This window comes from Furipterus horrens, unplaced genomic scaffold, assembly GCF_987537825.1.
Source record: "Furipterus horrens unplaced genomic scaffold, mFurHor1.1.pri manual_scaffold_7, whole genome shotgun sequence".
Taxonomy (NCBI): domain Eukaryota; kingdom Metazoa; phylum Chordata; class Mammalia; order Chiroptera; family Furipteridae; genus Furipterus; species Furipterus horrens.
The window spans coordinates 33,825,789-33,842,740 of record NW_028327177.1 but is presented as its reverse complement, the minus strand read 5'-3'; the positions used below and the strand labels follow the sequence as shown (position 1 = coordinate 33,842,740).

General features: G+C 38.0%; 1 protein-coding gene across 5 annotated transcripts in view; it reads right to left on the bottom strand.

The window, feature by feature from the left end:
* RUNX1T1 (RUNX1 partner transcriptional co-repressor 1) overlaps positions 1 to 16,952 on the bottom strand; it is a 141,685-nt gene that overhangs the window by 57,463 nt on the left and 67,270 nt on the right. For 3 of the 5 annotated variants that reach the window (XM_090283572.1, XM_090283576.1, XM_090283573.1), the window contains exon 2: positions 515 to 652. In XM_090283572.1, coding sequence (XP_090139698.1) covers positions 515 to 652 — 138 coding nt within the window. Of the gene's footprint in view, positions 1 to 514; positions 653 to 1,087; positions 1,161 to 2,190; positions 2,255 to 16,952 lie in introns of those variants that run through there. The other 2 variants (XM_090283574.1, XM_090283575.1) reach the window with 2 other exon arrangements.

Sequence of the window (16,952 nt, the reverse complement as noted above, 5' to 3'; positions counted from 1 at the left end):
AACTGTTGCATAAAGTCTTGTTTTTGTATGCAAATATTAGGTTTTTAACATTTTAACCTAAAAATGGAGGTTTTAACATGATTTTAAATAATAGAAGAAAACAGTATTAGGAGATCAGATGTAACCTGGAAATAATTATTAACATGTTCCAAGTCAAAATGAACAAACTAAAATAAGGAGCTCCACATTAGGCTGAATTAAAAGTTATAGTGGTAACATCTCACGTTACAAACCAAATGTGTTCTTCATTTGCTGAGATCATAGTAAACTCCTTTTTTGAAGCAATCACAAAAAGGCAGGCACATATTGGCAGTCTTACAAATTATACCTAAGATAGGACACATCTGTACTCAATACCTACTCAATGGCAAACAAATGATTTTTTTTTTTTTTTTTTGCTTCATTTTTGCATAAGTCATTGATGCTGGATCTTCTTTTCTCTTAAATTTATTTGCATTAACAATTTAATTTAAACTTCAAAATGGAAACAGGAAATGCAGAAGTGCCTACTCACATGTTGTCGGTGTAAATGAACTGGTTCTCGGGGCTCCTTGAGTTGTTGGAGGTGGTGGCATCGTGGGCGGAGTCAGCCTAGATGGAGTCTTCACATCCACAGGTGAGTCTGGCATTGTGGAGTGCTTCTCAGTCCGATCTGGAGGGTGCCACCAGGAGCATGTTACTTTCTTAAGCACCTCAGTTTTTTAAGTGGGGTTCATCGTTTTTCAAAGCAAGTAAACAGAAGAAATCCAACATCTTCTAGCAATAAAACAGGCTTATCTACTCCAGTTTAAATCAGGACTCTATTACCCAAACCCCACTTAAGCAGGCGTAGCACAGATGGCAGGACTTCATTTGTAATTTGGGCAAATGCTACCTTGGTAGTGTTACAGGCAACAACACAACTTCACTCGAAGCAGAAGCCAACATTAGCAAGAGGTACAAAAATAGATGAGGAAGTTAGATGGTAATGAACCTCTCAGACAGCTCAGAAATAACACAAATGTGAAGCTCTGTGATGCTGGTGAGAGATTAGCAGGAGCCAGCGTTTGGTGATTTTTTTGTAACACCTGTTATCCTTTTTCCATACTTAGTTTTCTGGCCTTTTAGATGAAGCAGGTTATGTCTCCAGGACATACATCTCACTTCAATTTTTTTCTGCCCTGTTTTGAAAAATCACCACTACATGAATGTCATAGGTCACACAATTAAGTTAAGCTATTATTTACTTAGAATCTGTGAGTTTCAGACCCCCCATTTTAAAAATATGAGACCAGTATTTCAATTAATAATCTCAGGCAGAGTAAAAATAGAAAAATCCTAAATTAAGAACTTAGAAGAACCAAAGACCTTCCTTATATTTTTTCATGAGTATGTTAAAGATATGAAGAAATTTTCTGATTACTCAACAATGAACATTTGTACGCAAGACTGTTTTCTACTAAGTATACTTTTCGCTATCTAATGTCCAGTAAAAAAATAGAAGTTTTTGTTTCTTTAGATCCAATTTCCCCTAAACATATGTACAGATGTGCACACACATACACCCCCAAACATGTTTGAGACATCTCTTACAGCCTTAGACAGAGATATTTCCCACTCTGACTTTTTGAAAAGTAAAATAACATAGATTATTGACAAAGAATCGGCCTTTTAAAATATTATAACCATATAGGTACAGAGTTGATGACTCAAAATAACTTAAAAGTCAATTATTAAAAGAAAATGAAAAGTCCAAATTACTACTATGACATTCCAAAACTACCTCATCTTTATTGAAAGGAGTTTTGTAAGACTTGGGTTGCGACAGAATACAACACTTAAAAGGTGAAATAATGCTGATGCCATATTAAGGAAGATGTAATAAAAGAATGAAAATCATCATCATTCTCATAAGAGCATTTGAAAGATGATCACGGTAACAGTACCAGGGTCTCTATTTGTTCCTCTCTAACTACTAGTTGAATAACAATGAATGTCTCTGTAGTGAATAAGTGTTCTCAGTGAGATGATGGTAAAAACAGATGGAGAGCATTCCCACCTTTATCAACTACTGTTAAAAACTGCCTTCATATTACTATTCCAGATTACTCAAAAACCAGTATCAGCAAATCAATTATTTTAGAAGAACACAGATGTTAGGTGGGTTTAAAACCACTTCTTCAATAGTTAAATCCATTGCAGTCTACTCACCTCAACCAACCTCAGCAACAAGGGACTAAACAGCTTTCCACTTATGTTGCAACTGAGGGAAGAGGTGCAGCAGCTAATACAAGTCACCCTAAATAAAGGCAAATATTTCTGTCATGCCAAGGAAGGAGGGAGAAGGGGAGGCTTGCCAGAGTCAGCTGGGAGATAACAGTGGGAACTGCTGGTCCATCTGGTTTTCATTCTGCTAACACTCACACTGAACTGTTGGAGAAGCCAGTCCAGATACACAGATTGAAGCACACAGTTGCAGACACAGAAAGGAAGAGCAGGAGGGGGGTGGGGAAGTGGGAATCATGAAAGAATTAAGTAGTAAAAGTAAAAGAGAAGAAAGGGAGGAAAGACCAAAACAGGGAGAAATTTACTCTGGACAGCTTTGTTTACCTCAAGAGCTAAAAGCTGAGCCTTAGAGAACACAGCCCCCACTTTACTTACCTTGACATATTTCTTGAGCAATACCTAAACTTGAAAACATACCTTTAACCCATTTTCTTTTTTTTTTTATATAGAAATAAAAGAAATAAACAAAAAATAAAATAAAATAAACTGCAAAGATAACAATGGGCTTTCTTTTCAAACTTCAGATAATCTTTATATAGAAATATATAATCTGTCCAGTTTTAGAAAGACTTTTGATTTGAAAATATTTTGAATACATATCTTGGTCCATATTGGTAACATAATTCCTCACCCGAAAATCATTATCAGCATCAGCATCATCAAAGGCAGACAAATGATTTTCAATTCTTGAAATGTCATCTATATTTTAGGAACGATCACAACTGAGCCAATGCATAGCAAGCCACCACAACTTCTAACAGGAACATATATAGACATTCTAACTGGAATATATCTAGATCTTTAAGACTGTGACATTAGCCAAATTTCTGAGATGGTTAGCTTTACTCTGATCAAATGGAGTTCCAACCCAGAGGTCCTACAAACTTAGACAAAGTGGGACCATATGTAACTCATTCTGTGCTGTTCAGTGCAATCAATCCAGCATGCAGATAGATGGTGAAATAACCAGCCAGGCCTAACCCTTACACACACACAAAACTCTCTGGAGTAAAAAGATTTAAGACAAATTCAGAAAATGTGTTGCAAGTATGCTGAGTTCTGTTGCATTTGTTTTGAATTAGAAAAAAAACATTTTGAAATATATATTCTTGAAACTTTTATAACAAACAGCAAAAGAGCTGATTTAACCACAGAAGCATTTCGCTCCATTTCAAATTAGATGATACAGTAAAACCAATACTGTTATAATATTTCTTGTGTAATTTTTAAGTTCATAATTTCTATTTTTAGTTGCTGTAGGAGAATGCGGACACTTATGGAAAGATTGACACAAAATGAGAAAAGAAAAAAGAAAAGTCATTTCTATTAGATCAGCAGGGTGTGTATAATCGAAAGAACTGACTTTACCTTTACTTTAATGATTCACACCACTTCCAAACAAGATTTTCCATATGTGATAACATTTCAACCCACATGGCAAATATCCAACACATATGTAGTAAAGATGACTGGTGCATGGAGGAAAGCGCAGCATATACAAATACATTATGGATACCATTTCAATGTCAGCGTCGTCTAGAAGTGTTATGTTTTCCACTTCCTGTTTTGTTTTTCTGTGTTTTGTTTTAAGTAAAAGGAAAAGATATGCCACAATCTGCCATGGCACTCATTTTACTTTTAGTTAGTTCAAATAGCTACAGATATGTTTTTAAAGTAAAAAAAAATAGCCATTCTACATTTTATTTGTTTACATACCACTCTAGAGGTGATTATTGTAAAAAGACAGAAGATTCACTATTGGTAGATTGTACATCTTTTTCTATCAGAGTTCATAGTGTCAATTACAATACAATATCCATGTCTCAGAGGTGTTATACATTGAGGAACTTCTAGGTCAATCAGTAGTTAGTCCAGAGTTAGTCTTATTTGAATAATCATTAGTTAAGAAAGCTAGAAGGTGTGCACTAAAGAGGAGTAATCCCAAATGGAACCAAGGTAGTACTAATGAAAAGGAGAAGGCATTTGCGGAGGAAGAACACTGAGTATAGAATTTTATTTTTATTTCTCTGGGAAATATGGCAAATACAGTTCTGAGAGTACTTAGTGACTCCAATGCCTGGGTGTGGGATGTCAGAGGAGACTAATGCAGACTTAGAATGGTGACCACTCAGCCTCCATAACACCACCATCTTATTTCCCTGCTGAGCACTTCTGGTAAGGTTCATTCCTGCTCAGATACCTGAGAGTAAAAGTGAAATGCTAACACTTAAAACATGATGATGAAATTATACAGGGGAAGGATATTTGGCATAATAGGAGAACTTCTAGGTTTCAAATGTAGGCTAAACAATTAGTAGTGAGTTCTCAGGCAAGGTAGTTATGCTGAACCCCAGTCCCTCATAGGAAGAATGGGAACACAACCCTCACTACCTCATCAAGAGGTAGTAGAGTGCCTACTGTACATGTTGGCCACCAACATGTGTGAGCTTCATTCTCTTGTGCCTCCTCTCCATGATCCACTCATGGCTTTATTTCCGATATCTTTACCCCAAGACTATGTACCTTGGTATTCCTGGGTTTTTCTGCCTTTCTTTTTCATGCTGTTACTTCCTTCATCTAAAAGGATCTGTGTGTCCTATCTTACATGTGCTTCCATACCACACAATCATAGCTTTCCCCAATTGCCCTAGGCACCAACCACACCACATTTTTATAAATGTCATCATAAGAAGGATGGTCACATTCCAACTTTTACATATGCATTTCCTGTATCATATCTCGGTCACTTGTAGCCCGAGTGTAGACTACCCTATAAATCCTATTTTATCTCTAATTCTCCATCCTCAACCTCATTCCGGAACCATATGTATATATACATATATATATATATATATACCCTGGCTGGTTTGGCTCAGTGAATTGAGTGTCGACCTGCGAGCTAAGTGTCGCTGGTTCGATCTTCCAGTCAGGGCACATCAGAGAAGGAAAACTCTGACTCCAAAAAACCTCCGCTGCCTTGCGGCATACCTCTTCAGAGGAAAGGCTAAGGGAGTAAACCCTGACAGAAAATCCGGAGCCGGAGTCCCTAAGGCGGTTTGACGTTGTAGTCAACACCGGCAACTCCTGCGGCGCACCTGAAGCCAAGCTGTATTGACTCCGTCTTTCCCTTGGACCCTTCAGCTGTGAAGAGAGGGGGGGTCTGCTGCATGGGCAACAGCAGACCCTCCATATCACCCTGCCCAGGCTCTGTAGCTTCAGCTTCACTGGAGAGGACACTCCAGCGTCATCGCAAGATGTCGATTCAACACGGGAGGAGACAGATACCGTGTCACTCCCGAGTCGGACTGCACAGCCATTCTCGGCGGTGCAGATAGACTCTTAAGAAGCTACACCATCGTCTCTCGAGACGGACGGCTGCCGACGGATTCAGTTCAACGATATCAACCCTAACTTCACAGCAAAAGACAAATACGTAACCGTCAATAGCATATAAGTATATGATGAGAGAATGGAATGTAGGTAATAAAGGAAAATACTGGAGACTTTAAAGTCTATTCAACTCTGTGATTAACTTATTACATGGTTTTAGGCAGGTGTAAGAATGACCTTTTGTTACCTCATGTTTTATCATAGGTATTTTGTGAAGATTGTTATTCCTAAAACACAAATCTGATTGTATGCATTCCCTCATTTAAAACATTTTGTTGGCCGTGGCTGCTGTGGCTCAGTGGATTGAGCACCGGCCTGCGAGCCAAGCGTCACTGGTTCGATTCCCAGTCAGGGCACATGACTAGGTTGCACTTCAGGTCCCCAGTTGGGGGTGCGAGTGAGAGGCAACCACACAGTGATGTTTCTCTCCCTCTCTTTCTCCTTTCCCCTCTAAGAAAATAATTAATTAATTAATTAACTTTAAAAAAAAAACATTTTGTAGTATTCCATTGTCAACAGAATAAAAAATATGCTCTTTAGCTTTAGTTTCTGCTCAACAGCCCTCCTCTCCTCTTCCTTGCTGCATAGGGCTGATTTTGTTCAGGTACACAGTCTTGACGGCAGATTCCTTATTCTGAATTAATCAGGTTCTCACATTTTCTTTGTCAGCAACAGCTTTCAGAGTTGAGTGTCGTGCTCTAATTCTGGACAACAGGTCATGAAGGGAGGAGGGGGTCTATGGAAGAAGTTCTAGGAAAGACTTCTACGCATTCTAAACCCAAAGAGGAAATTGTCCCTCTTCTTCTGATGTTGTGTCTGTAAGGGATTCCTTCATCTCACTTCTCTGGTATCTACTTTTCTTTTATATAAAATTAAGCAACTTTTGACGACCTCAAAGATCTTTTACAAAAGACAATATGCTCTGGTTTCTTTCTCCAGGCATGATCATCTCAAACAAAAGAAGACTACACAGAGAACATATATCTGACAATAAAGTGACCACAAATAAAATTGTTTTGAAATTTGTGATTATAACCAAACTTCCTCTGCTCACATAAATTTCTATGTTCACAAGTACATGTTTGCATAAAATTTTTCCATAAACATTAGGATTAGCATGGATAGCTTATTTTCAAATACATTTTCAATCCTTATTACTAAATCTCCATCAATGTTTTAGTTATAAAATAATCATACCAATGTCAAATTGTTCCTGTTTAGTCACCATCAAAACACTCTTGTTCATTGCCCTGGTTCTAGAAGAAGTAATCTACATTCACTTTCTCTGCTTCTTCATTTCCTGCTCCATCTTATGCCTACTTGTAGTGAACACCTATGAGACCAAGTTTTGCTTCCCATACTGGGACCTGCCACACCCTCTAATCTCAAAAATATCTTGGGAACCACCATGTTATTTCATGACCTTGCACCCAAGAGACCAGTGACTGGCCCAGGCACAGCACCTAGTCCAAGCTGGGTGATTTTCGCCATTCGCCTAAACTTTTATATTCAGAATTAACAAAATGATCCCACTCCAAAGGTAGAAGACTGCAGTACTTATTATTCTCCTCCATGTCTAGAAATCATGCCTTTAGTGAAAAAGAAGGCAACTAACAGGCAGGAAGAAACAAAGAGAAATGGCAAGAGATTATCCTGATAGAGTTAAGTCAAGCTCCTCATTTTACGGGATCCTAGGGTCTAGTTGTATTGCTAAAATTCCTACAATTCATATCTTCCAAACCACCTACAGATCCTTTACCTGAAATCTAGTTTGAGTTGACTTTTCACTTGAAACCAAAGAATCCAGACTAAAATAACCCTGGAATGTAGTATCAAGGTATCCTAAATCCAACTGAAATTCTTCTCAACTGTCTTTTTATTATTAATCCAAAAAGACTTGTATCCTTCATTGGGCATCTTTGTTGCATTTGACACTGTTCGCCACTTCCTCCTTAAAACACTATTGGCCCCAGAATTCCATCATTCAAACACTCTCATTTTCCCCAGGCCTTTCTGGCTTCTCCTTCTCAGTCTCTCTTAATGGCTCACCTTTCTCCACCTCTGTGATTAACTACTGCTATTTTCTCCCCGTGTTATTTCATAGTTCCTCTTTAAATTTTCATTTTATACCTTTTCCTTAGTGACTTCTTTTGTGCTGTGATAGTCACAACATGGCCGAAATGTGGATAACTTTAGCTACAACTCTAGCCCTAGCATCCTTCCAAGTTCTAAATCCAAGCATCCAGATGGCCACTCATTTCATCAGCCATCATTTCATACCTGGCCTGATCAACAACCCACTAAATGACTCCGTGCCCTGCACTATTTATCTCCATCCATCTCCAAATCACATCCAGTCATTTGACTACATATGTCAAAGATGCGATCAGAGATCTTGTCCCTCTGCTCTTCGTAATCTTCAACGATCTATTATAATATTAAGCATAGGGTCCAGGTGCCTTAACAGGGCATAGTAAGACTTCTGTCACCCAGGTGGCTCCTGCTACACTTCCAGAACTATAAGCATTTCTCCCATCCAATTCCATCACCACTGCAGAAGTCCATACTGCACTACTCTGGCTCTCCAAGTGCCTCCGGGTCTCTCTCAGGCTTCCATCACATTTCATCCTTGTACCCCATCACTGCCTGGTTATGTCCATCATTCCTTAAAACTCCATTCATGTGTCACTTCAGCCAGAGACCCTATGCTGACAAACCTCCCATCCTCAGCTGGTCCAAAGTGTCCCTTTTTCCCCTATTAGATTGCCGAGATCCCTTTTACATCAATAACCACACTGGACTTAGAACCAAGGTCAGTCCCTCCCACTAGATTGTAGTTTACTTAAGGACAATAATGACATCTTATAGGTTTTTATATTCTATGTATCACAGTGACTGACACATAGAAGATGCTCAATAGATTTAGTATTTTAGATGAATATATATTACTATAATGTCATAAATCATGTGTACAGTCACAACTTTGAGACCCTAGAACTTTCAAGAGACATGACATTTAACTGAAGATATATTCATCTATGTATCTTTTCTTCCATCATCCTAAAAGAATCCTAAGAACAATTTCTACATTCTGAAAACATTATATACGCAAAGATAAATCTACAAAAAACACAAGTAAGTTACAGAATTCATCTGTTTAAAAATGCCTTTTATTAATCACAATATATTTACTAAGACTTATTAGGGGGAAAAAAAAGACTTTATAAGGCAACTTATACACATATGACCTGTTCTCCAAAAGAACCATTATTTTTTATAATAGTATCAGTGTAGTCATACATATACACATTCAAAACAGAGAGAAAAGTATATTATAAACCAAAGACAATTTTATCTACATAAAGTTTTTCTCTTGCTTGCCTATAGATGGGAGCAATTACATGTTATTTTCATAGTTTCTTGTTGTTTTTCTCTTTTATATAAATGCTCCACAATGAGCATTTATCTTTACAAGCAAAAACTATACAAAAAAATGATTAGGATAAAACACCTAAAATCAGGCATCATGCAATGTATCAAATGTTCTGAATGCTTTACTGCATTTTAAATCTCACTGTAAAAATGTACTACTAATTTTCTCATCTTATATAAAGGAACTAAGGTACAGAGGGGTCATGTTCAAGTGCTTGACAGCCATGGCAACATGACTACATAGTTGTGGCTGATGGCTATCATATCAGAAGGCTCAGTTACAGAACAGTTCTGTCATCGCAGAATGACAACACCATACATGAACAATGTCCCTGAAATGCTATATTAGAAATAATGGCTCCATGGCAGGAGTCCATGGAGGTGACAATGTAGCCTGAAAGGGTGGGGATGGGGGAGAATGCCTTTGGCCTCATTCTAAATACTTTTCATTTCCATTTAGATCTTTCACTTGTTTTATAGATTGGGATTCTATATACAATTTCATTTGGTGGTTATGAGGTAGGAAAAATAACAATTTGAAACAATGATTAAGATAATCGAGATCTGATCTGAGCTCTGAGGAAGCAGGAGAATAATATATCTTCAGTCTAGGTAATTATTATAGTAAATATCTGACTATCCTAATGAGAACAGGGCCAAGGTCTCAGTCCTGGAACGCACCAGTCAGCAGCTAGGTCAGCAGCCGGTCCAAAAGCAGAGATGACAGCCTGATGCCTGACTTCATGGCCCAAAAGAGCATGAACTTGGGTTAAAAGTTGGGCAAAAAGGAATGAGGTAAATTCTTACTAATTCATTACTATTTCTAGAAAAATAACTTCAAAATGTTTTTGTCATCGCCATACAGGACAATAGGAATGTCCCTTCCCTTCTTCTATAGCACTTATCAGCTAGTACTTGACACATTTATCTTGTTTTTGAATGTCACCAACCACAATGTCAGCTTCATGAAGGCAAACATTCCTACTGTTTTGTTAACTCCAGCTTCCATAGCATTTAGAAGAGTACCTGAAATACCAGGCATTTGATAAAGATTTTTTTGAATGAATGAATGAATGAATGAATAAAGTAAGCAAGGACGAAAGCAAAGCTGATTTCTGACAAAACAGCTAGAGACATATCGGTGATTCTGTGGTTATTACCTGGAGGGGTACATAAAGGATTAAGTAAGGCAGACTGGATAAATGCTGACAGTACACATCCACTTACATGGAGACAGAAATGTTACAAAGTAGAAGCAGGAAATACATAAAAACAATTTTCTCATTTTTTGACAAAAATGACCTTAGGCCACCAAGAGAAAGCACTATAAACATCAACAAGTACTCAAATGATAGCTGTAGCTAAATAAGTCAATGATCAATTTCATAAAGTTTCGAAAGCTCAGGTGGTCATATGAACACCAGTAGGCTCCAGGCACTACTTGTAGTTTAAGCTCCTTCTTAGAAATTTCATCTCTCCCACAGTGGTTATCCCCTTTACTCCAGTTATTCCTGCTTCTGAGTCTAATAACCCCTTCTGGACGTCACTCCTGAAAACCACCAATCGGGCATCAAGAGGACTAGAGTCTAATTACCCCATTTCAACCAGCATAGTTCCACATCTATCTGCTTTAGGCACTGGTGTTCTGTTTAAGATTTCCTGTCAAAGGAAGAAATATTTGAAACCCTTGGCACAGGCAAAAATGTTCACTGAATGACTGTGATAAAAATACTAAGGAAAAACAGAATCAGCCAAATATATAGAAAAGTAAGGTAACTCCTGCTTGGGTAAAGAGCAGAGAAAGACACAGGCATGACCAAGGGCTCATAAATTAAACAGAAGCATTTAAGTAACACTCTGCTGCCAAATCGAAGACTATTAAAAAAAATCATTAGGCAGTGATCTAAACCTTTTGCAGTCTTTAAATACAGACAATTTTTACTACAGTATTATTTGTCTTATTGGCCAATGATTAAGAGGCTACAGAGAAGGCTGAGAGCTGCTGCAGAAAATGGTAGCATAGACATCCAGCACTCTCAGTTACAATCGTCCAGATAAGAGTCACTAAATCAAGGCAGAAAAGTATGAAGATGTACACAGTATGCACCTGTGGCTAAATCAAAGACAAGCAAATAGCAGCCTGGATGAATATTTGAATTTAATTGAATGTACTCTTAAATAAAACAACCAACCAGTACTGTTAGTTTAGATTTCATGTTATAGGCAATGTGAAGACAGTGAGTTTTTAGGGAGCTGAATGATATGCTTATTTCCATCTTATGCATATGTATGGAACGAAGAACAAACAGGGTAAGAAGGCAAGGGGGCAGAAGTACTGGACAGCAATAGCCCAGGCAAGAAATGATGCCAGGTGTCCAGCATGAAGGTAGCTCTAAGGAGAAAAGGAGAGAGACTCAGGAGACTTTATGTCAAAGTCACAGAGGCTGTAACAAAATGAGACCTTTTTTTTAAATGCTCACCTGAGGACATTTTTTAATTGCTTTTTTAGAGAAAGAGGAAGGGGAGAGAAACATCATTGTGAGAGAGGAACATAAATTGGTCACCTCCCTTATGCACCCCAACACTAGATTTTGTCCTGGTAGATGATATATGTTATGCCTACTTGAGCTGACTATAAGTAACCTAGGTAAGTGTCTTGACCAGGACTCAAACCCCCAACCTTTCAGTGTATGAGAAGATGCTCCAACCAACCGAGCCACACAGCCAGGGCAAGACAACCTCTGAGTAAGCAGAAATCTAAAGGTGGATGATGATGTCAAAAGACAAAACCAAGAACAGCAGGAAGAATCATTTGAATAAAACAGTTTAATGAATGTTTTAAAAGTTTAACCTCACTGATATTTTTCTTAATTAAAACAAGACACTCTTTTTCATCTAACACAGTTATAGACTTTTTATATGATAACTACCAACTCTGAATCTCCAGTGTCTAACAAATAAGTTCCAAAAGATTATTGTATTAACGAAACCATTTTTAAAAAAAATAAATCATCAAGATGACCATTCTACCTCCATTTAATGTATACTGTAATCACTAGCTATAATGCAATCCCAGATGAAATGCCAATAACATTACCATTCATTTATTAGAAATTACTTATATTTCATAGCACTAGAGATGTCTTCTCTTATTATAATGGGGGAGGGGGAATCAAACCAAATATAGATGAAAAGCTGCAAAGAGCATCCCATGTACAAACAAAAATGTTGCTTGCTAGAGACTGATAAAATCATTTTCAAAAACATAAACTTCTTGACACTATTTGTCAGAAAAATTAACCACAAAAGTAATATATGTACAAATAGAAGAAGAAGCTGTTTTCAAACATGGTTCACCATATTATTATAACTTGTCACTAACAATAACTCAAGATTAATATATATCCAAAATCACCCTTATAATATAACTTCTACTATTTCCTTAAAAAGCAAAGTGGCAGAATTTTTCGAACATGGAAAACACGACCACAGAAATCAACGGTGACTGGAAATGTCTACACTCCTGAGTGGCAGCAAGAAAAAATGTTGGGAAACTCTGGTCACATTAGTACATATTAAGTACCTTTCCCTCCTCAAAAGTAGTGGCCAGAATACCTCAAGAAAGTTACTGAAGCCTTATATACCATTTTACATATTCTGACCTAAATCTTCATTTTCTGGGGGAAAAAAAAACAAAAACAAAAACTTTCTTTACAAACTTAGACTCATAAGAAAACACCAGATTTTGTCCTGGTAGATGATACTTTATGTTTAATTGAGCTGACTGTAAGTAAAATTATGAAGTCAGCAAAATTTATGTTCAGTGTGTCCCCGTTCTCCTTGGTGTATCTTCCTTTCTGTACCTCCCTCTATTCCTCTCACCTCAAATAAATCTGGAACTCTTTTCCTGTCTCTTAGCTAAAGGTTAAATTTTGACACCTATCTAGGCCCAAAGTCCAAAGCTTCAGACATGTCACAAAAGTCTACTTCTGGACTAAAGTTGCAGTAATAATTTAAAATAATTTATATAATTATGGTGACTAACAATTGTGACTACACAAAACACACACACACACACACACACACACACACACGCCCTCTTTTCCTCATGGCTAATGAATCAGAATTATCTGAGTTTGGGGGAGGGGGAGAGTAGAGGAAATGCAGAGAGAAACAGCACCCAATGAGTGAATCTGCCCAACCCTGAATACATTATTAGGTGCTCAGTAACTGCTTCACTTCCAGGTAATATCCTTTAACTAAGAAACATGGACATTCTCTGTCTCATTTTGAAGAATAACCTGTTATAGGCCTAATATAGGGACTTCAGGAACCAAAAAAGTATCAGTGGGAAAAACAAGATTGTATGAGTTAGTTACCTACTCATAGATATAATCAAATGCCTATGGAATGTCTATTTATAAACATGATAAATACTAGGGAAAAAAAAAAACCTATTTACCTTGTCCCCTATATAAATGGTCAGCTCCTTTTCACCTTTTTGGTTTCAACATCAATGTCACCTCCTCAGGGCATTTAGCCTTCCCTGGCCATCCAGTCTCAAGCAGGTTTTTTTGCCCCTTTGTTTATTTCCTTCCCAATACGTGGAAAACTCAAAATTCTTTAGCATCCTTTTCCTTGGAATTTAGTGGGTTCCTACCCCAGAGCACTGTTGTGTCTCAACCCCACATAGTGTCTGGTACAGAAGTTCTCCAAAAGATCTTTTGATACATATCAGGAAGATGGGAGTCTAACTTTCAACAGACACAACAATAGAATGTGAACTGATTATAAAACTAGTCAGGAAAGAAACAGGGAGGGAGGTGTCCTGAACCAGAAACACAAAGGGGGTTAATAACCATGAGTTCATCCAGAGGTCAAGGTTATAGGTATGGTGTGATAAAGCAAAGAAAAACATAATAGTGAAACCGGAGAAGTCAGAGAAGTCAGAGATCGTGCTTCCTGTCACTACCAGAACCAATAAATAGAGACAAGGATGGAATCTTTTGAATCTTTATGGGTGCTTTATTCAGATGGCTGGTGATCTCAGAAGTCAGTGCATTAGGTACCCTCACAAACTGTCTTAACACCTCATTTTAAGCCAACCTTTTTATAAGCAGAAGAAAAGGTAGATAAGGGGGTTGAAAAAGGTTAATTGGGTAAGAGTTGTATATTCCTAGTACTTCTTTAGCTGTTGATCAATAATTCTTTATCTGCATCATGGGCATTCTCTCCCTGGAACACAAAGGCTCAGATATCATCTCCCTTGAAGACCCCTGGGGCACAAGGGCTGAATTGCTTGTTGACCTCCTGGAGTTGGTCATTCACTCCAGTTCCTAGAATAACAACTTTTCACATGCATTAATCACTTAAACCTATTAACTAAGGCTAAAATTTTTTACTCTTGAGTCCCCTATCAATAGGATAGAGAAAATGAAGGAGGCTTTCCAGATTGAAGGAGCCCAAGGACCTCTAGCCTGTAGGACCCCAGACAATGTGAGGCGAGAAAGTCTCAGAAGGGAGTAACATCAGCATCATGGCAGTGAGGGAAAACCTCCAGGTCTCCCCCTTTAAAGTCACAAATTGAACAGCTATAATTCAACAAAGGGTCCCTGCTCAACACACAAACACATCTGAGAGATCCACACACTGCAATACCAGAAGACTGGCATGTTGGCAAATGAGTAGGTGAAATGGAGGGCAAGAACAAAGACAGGAACCACAGACACAGTCTGGCACTCATCAGAGCCCCAGCAAATGTGACTAAGGTGAAGGGTCAGGGTGCAAGCCCTATTGGGCATCCCTGAGAGATGGGGTCAGCAATGTGACATGAGCAAGTGGTACACATTGAGGCTGAACCCAGGATCAGAGACAAGGGTGCAGTGCAGAAGGTGGCAGCAATGGACCAGCTGTGATCACCAGGCAGAAAAAGCCACAGAGGAGGAAATCCAGCCCCACTCACCTTCCCATGGCTCACTCAACATTGCCACCCTCACTCAGTGGATTACAAAAGGGTAGAAGCAACATTTCACTGGGTGGTGCACTCAATGATAATAATCCCACTGGAAAGAACCAAGCCTTAGATGTGAGAGCCTATCTCCCCTCACCCACCTTCACCAACCCCAGCCTCCACCACAGAGGTGGGGGTAGCTATAGCTGTGCATAAAGAGTGGTGCAGCAGACGGCTTTGGGTTACAAGGAAGTGGTGCCAGAAACACGGAGGCCAGGAGCCCCATCATCCACCTCAACCCACCATGGGGTTAGTGCCCTGAGACCAAGGCAACCAGGTAACAGAGAGGATGCCCACCTCCCTGGGGAAATATGGGACATTTCCCACTACTCAAGAGGTGACAGCACCCCACAGGGATCCTGAAGTCCCAACAGTACAAGTATGAGAAAACAAAATCTTGCATTATATCACCACCTCCAAGAAAGCAAAGAAAAGACCTCTACATATCAATCTGCTTAAACAACAACAAAAAATTCATTCATTCAAATACCCAGACAGAGAAATAATCTATCAAACACCATGACTACACCAAGAAACAGGGAAGTAAAACACAGAAACTTAGAGACCTGAAAGATTGTGATTTAAATGACAGAATTCAAGATTGCAGATCTTAAAAAACTAAACAAGGTACAAGAAAACTCACAAAAGTTCAATGAGCTACAGAAGAAGATTAACAAACAAAAAGAGTACTATACTAAATAATTGAAACTATTTTAAAAATGACCAAACAGAAATTCTGGAGCTGAAAATTTCAATAAATGAGATGAAGAATGAACTAGCGAGCATAGGAAAATACAGCAGACCAGATGGAGGAAAAAATTAGTGATAGCAAAGATAGAATCTAGAAATGGCCAAGATAGAAGAAGAGAATCAAAAGTTATGAAAAAATAATAATAATAAAATAAAAAGAAAATTCTCTATGGGAAATATCTGACTCTATTAATAAAAAAAAGCAATCTAAGAATAATGGGTATACAAGAAGAAGAAAAGAGGAGAAGAGAACAGAGTTTATTCAGGCAAATAAGTGATGAGAACTTCCCAAATATGTGGAAAGAACTGAACCCTCAAATCCAAAGTCAATAAAACACCTAATTATCTCCGTCCAAAAAGGCCTTCTCAAGAGCACATTATATTAAAGCTGTCAAAAATTAATGACAAAGAATTCTCAAGGCACCCAGGGAAAAAAAAGATTGTAAGCTATAAAGGAAACTCCATTAAATTATCATCAGATATTTCAGCAGAAACCCTACAACCTAGGAGAGAGTGGAATCAAATATTCAGAATATTAAAAGAGAGAAATCACCAGCCACAGATAAAATATCCAGCAAAGTTATCTTTTTGATGTGAAGGAGAAACAAAAGCTTTTCCAGATAGACAGAAGCTGTGGGAATTTACCACCACAAGGCCTGCATAACAAGAAATGCTGAAGAATGTTCTAACTGAAACAAAAACACAAAAGGAAACAAAACTGTAAGATGACCAATATACAGACAGAAACAAGCAATTTCAACTCCTAATCAGAATAAGGTATTGAACACTTAAATATGAAAGTTAAAGGAGGTAAAAGCATTTTTTAAAAAAGACAACAATAGCTGCTGCAACTTGGAAGTAAACTCACAGCATAAGAAAAAAATAATTTGTGACAATGACAATATTAAAAGGGGAGGAGCCAAAGAACCAAAATTGTACAGGTGGAGAAAGCATTTCTTAAAAAAGACAATAGCTGCTGCAACTTGGAAGTAAACTCACAGCATAAGAAAAAATACTTCGTGACAATGACAATATTAAAAGGGGAGGAGCCAAAGAACCAAAATTGTACAGGTGGAGATAAGATGCAATCAAAATAAAAAGGACT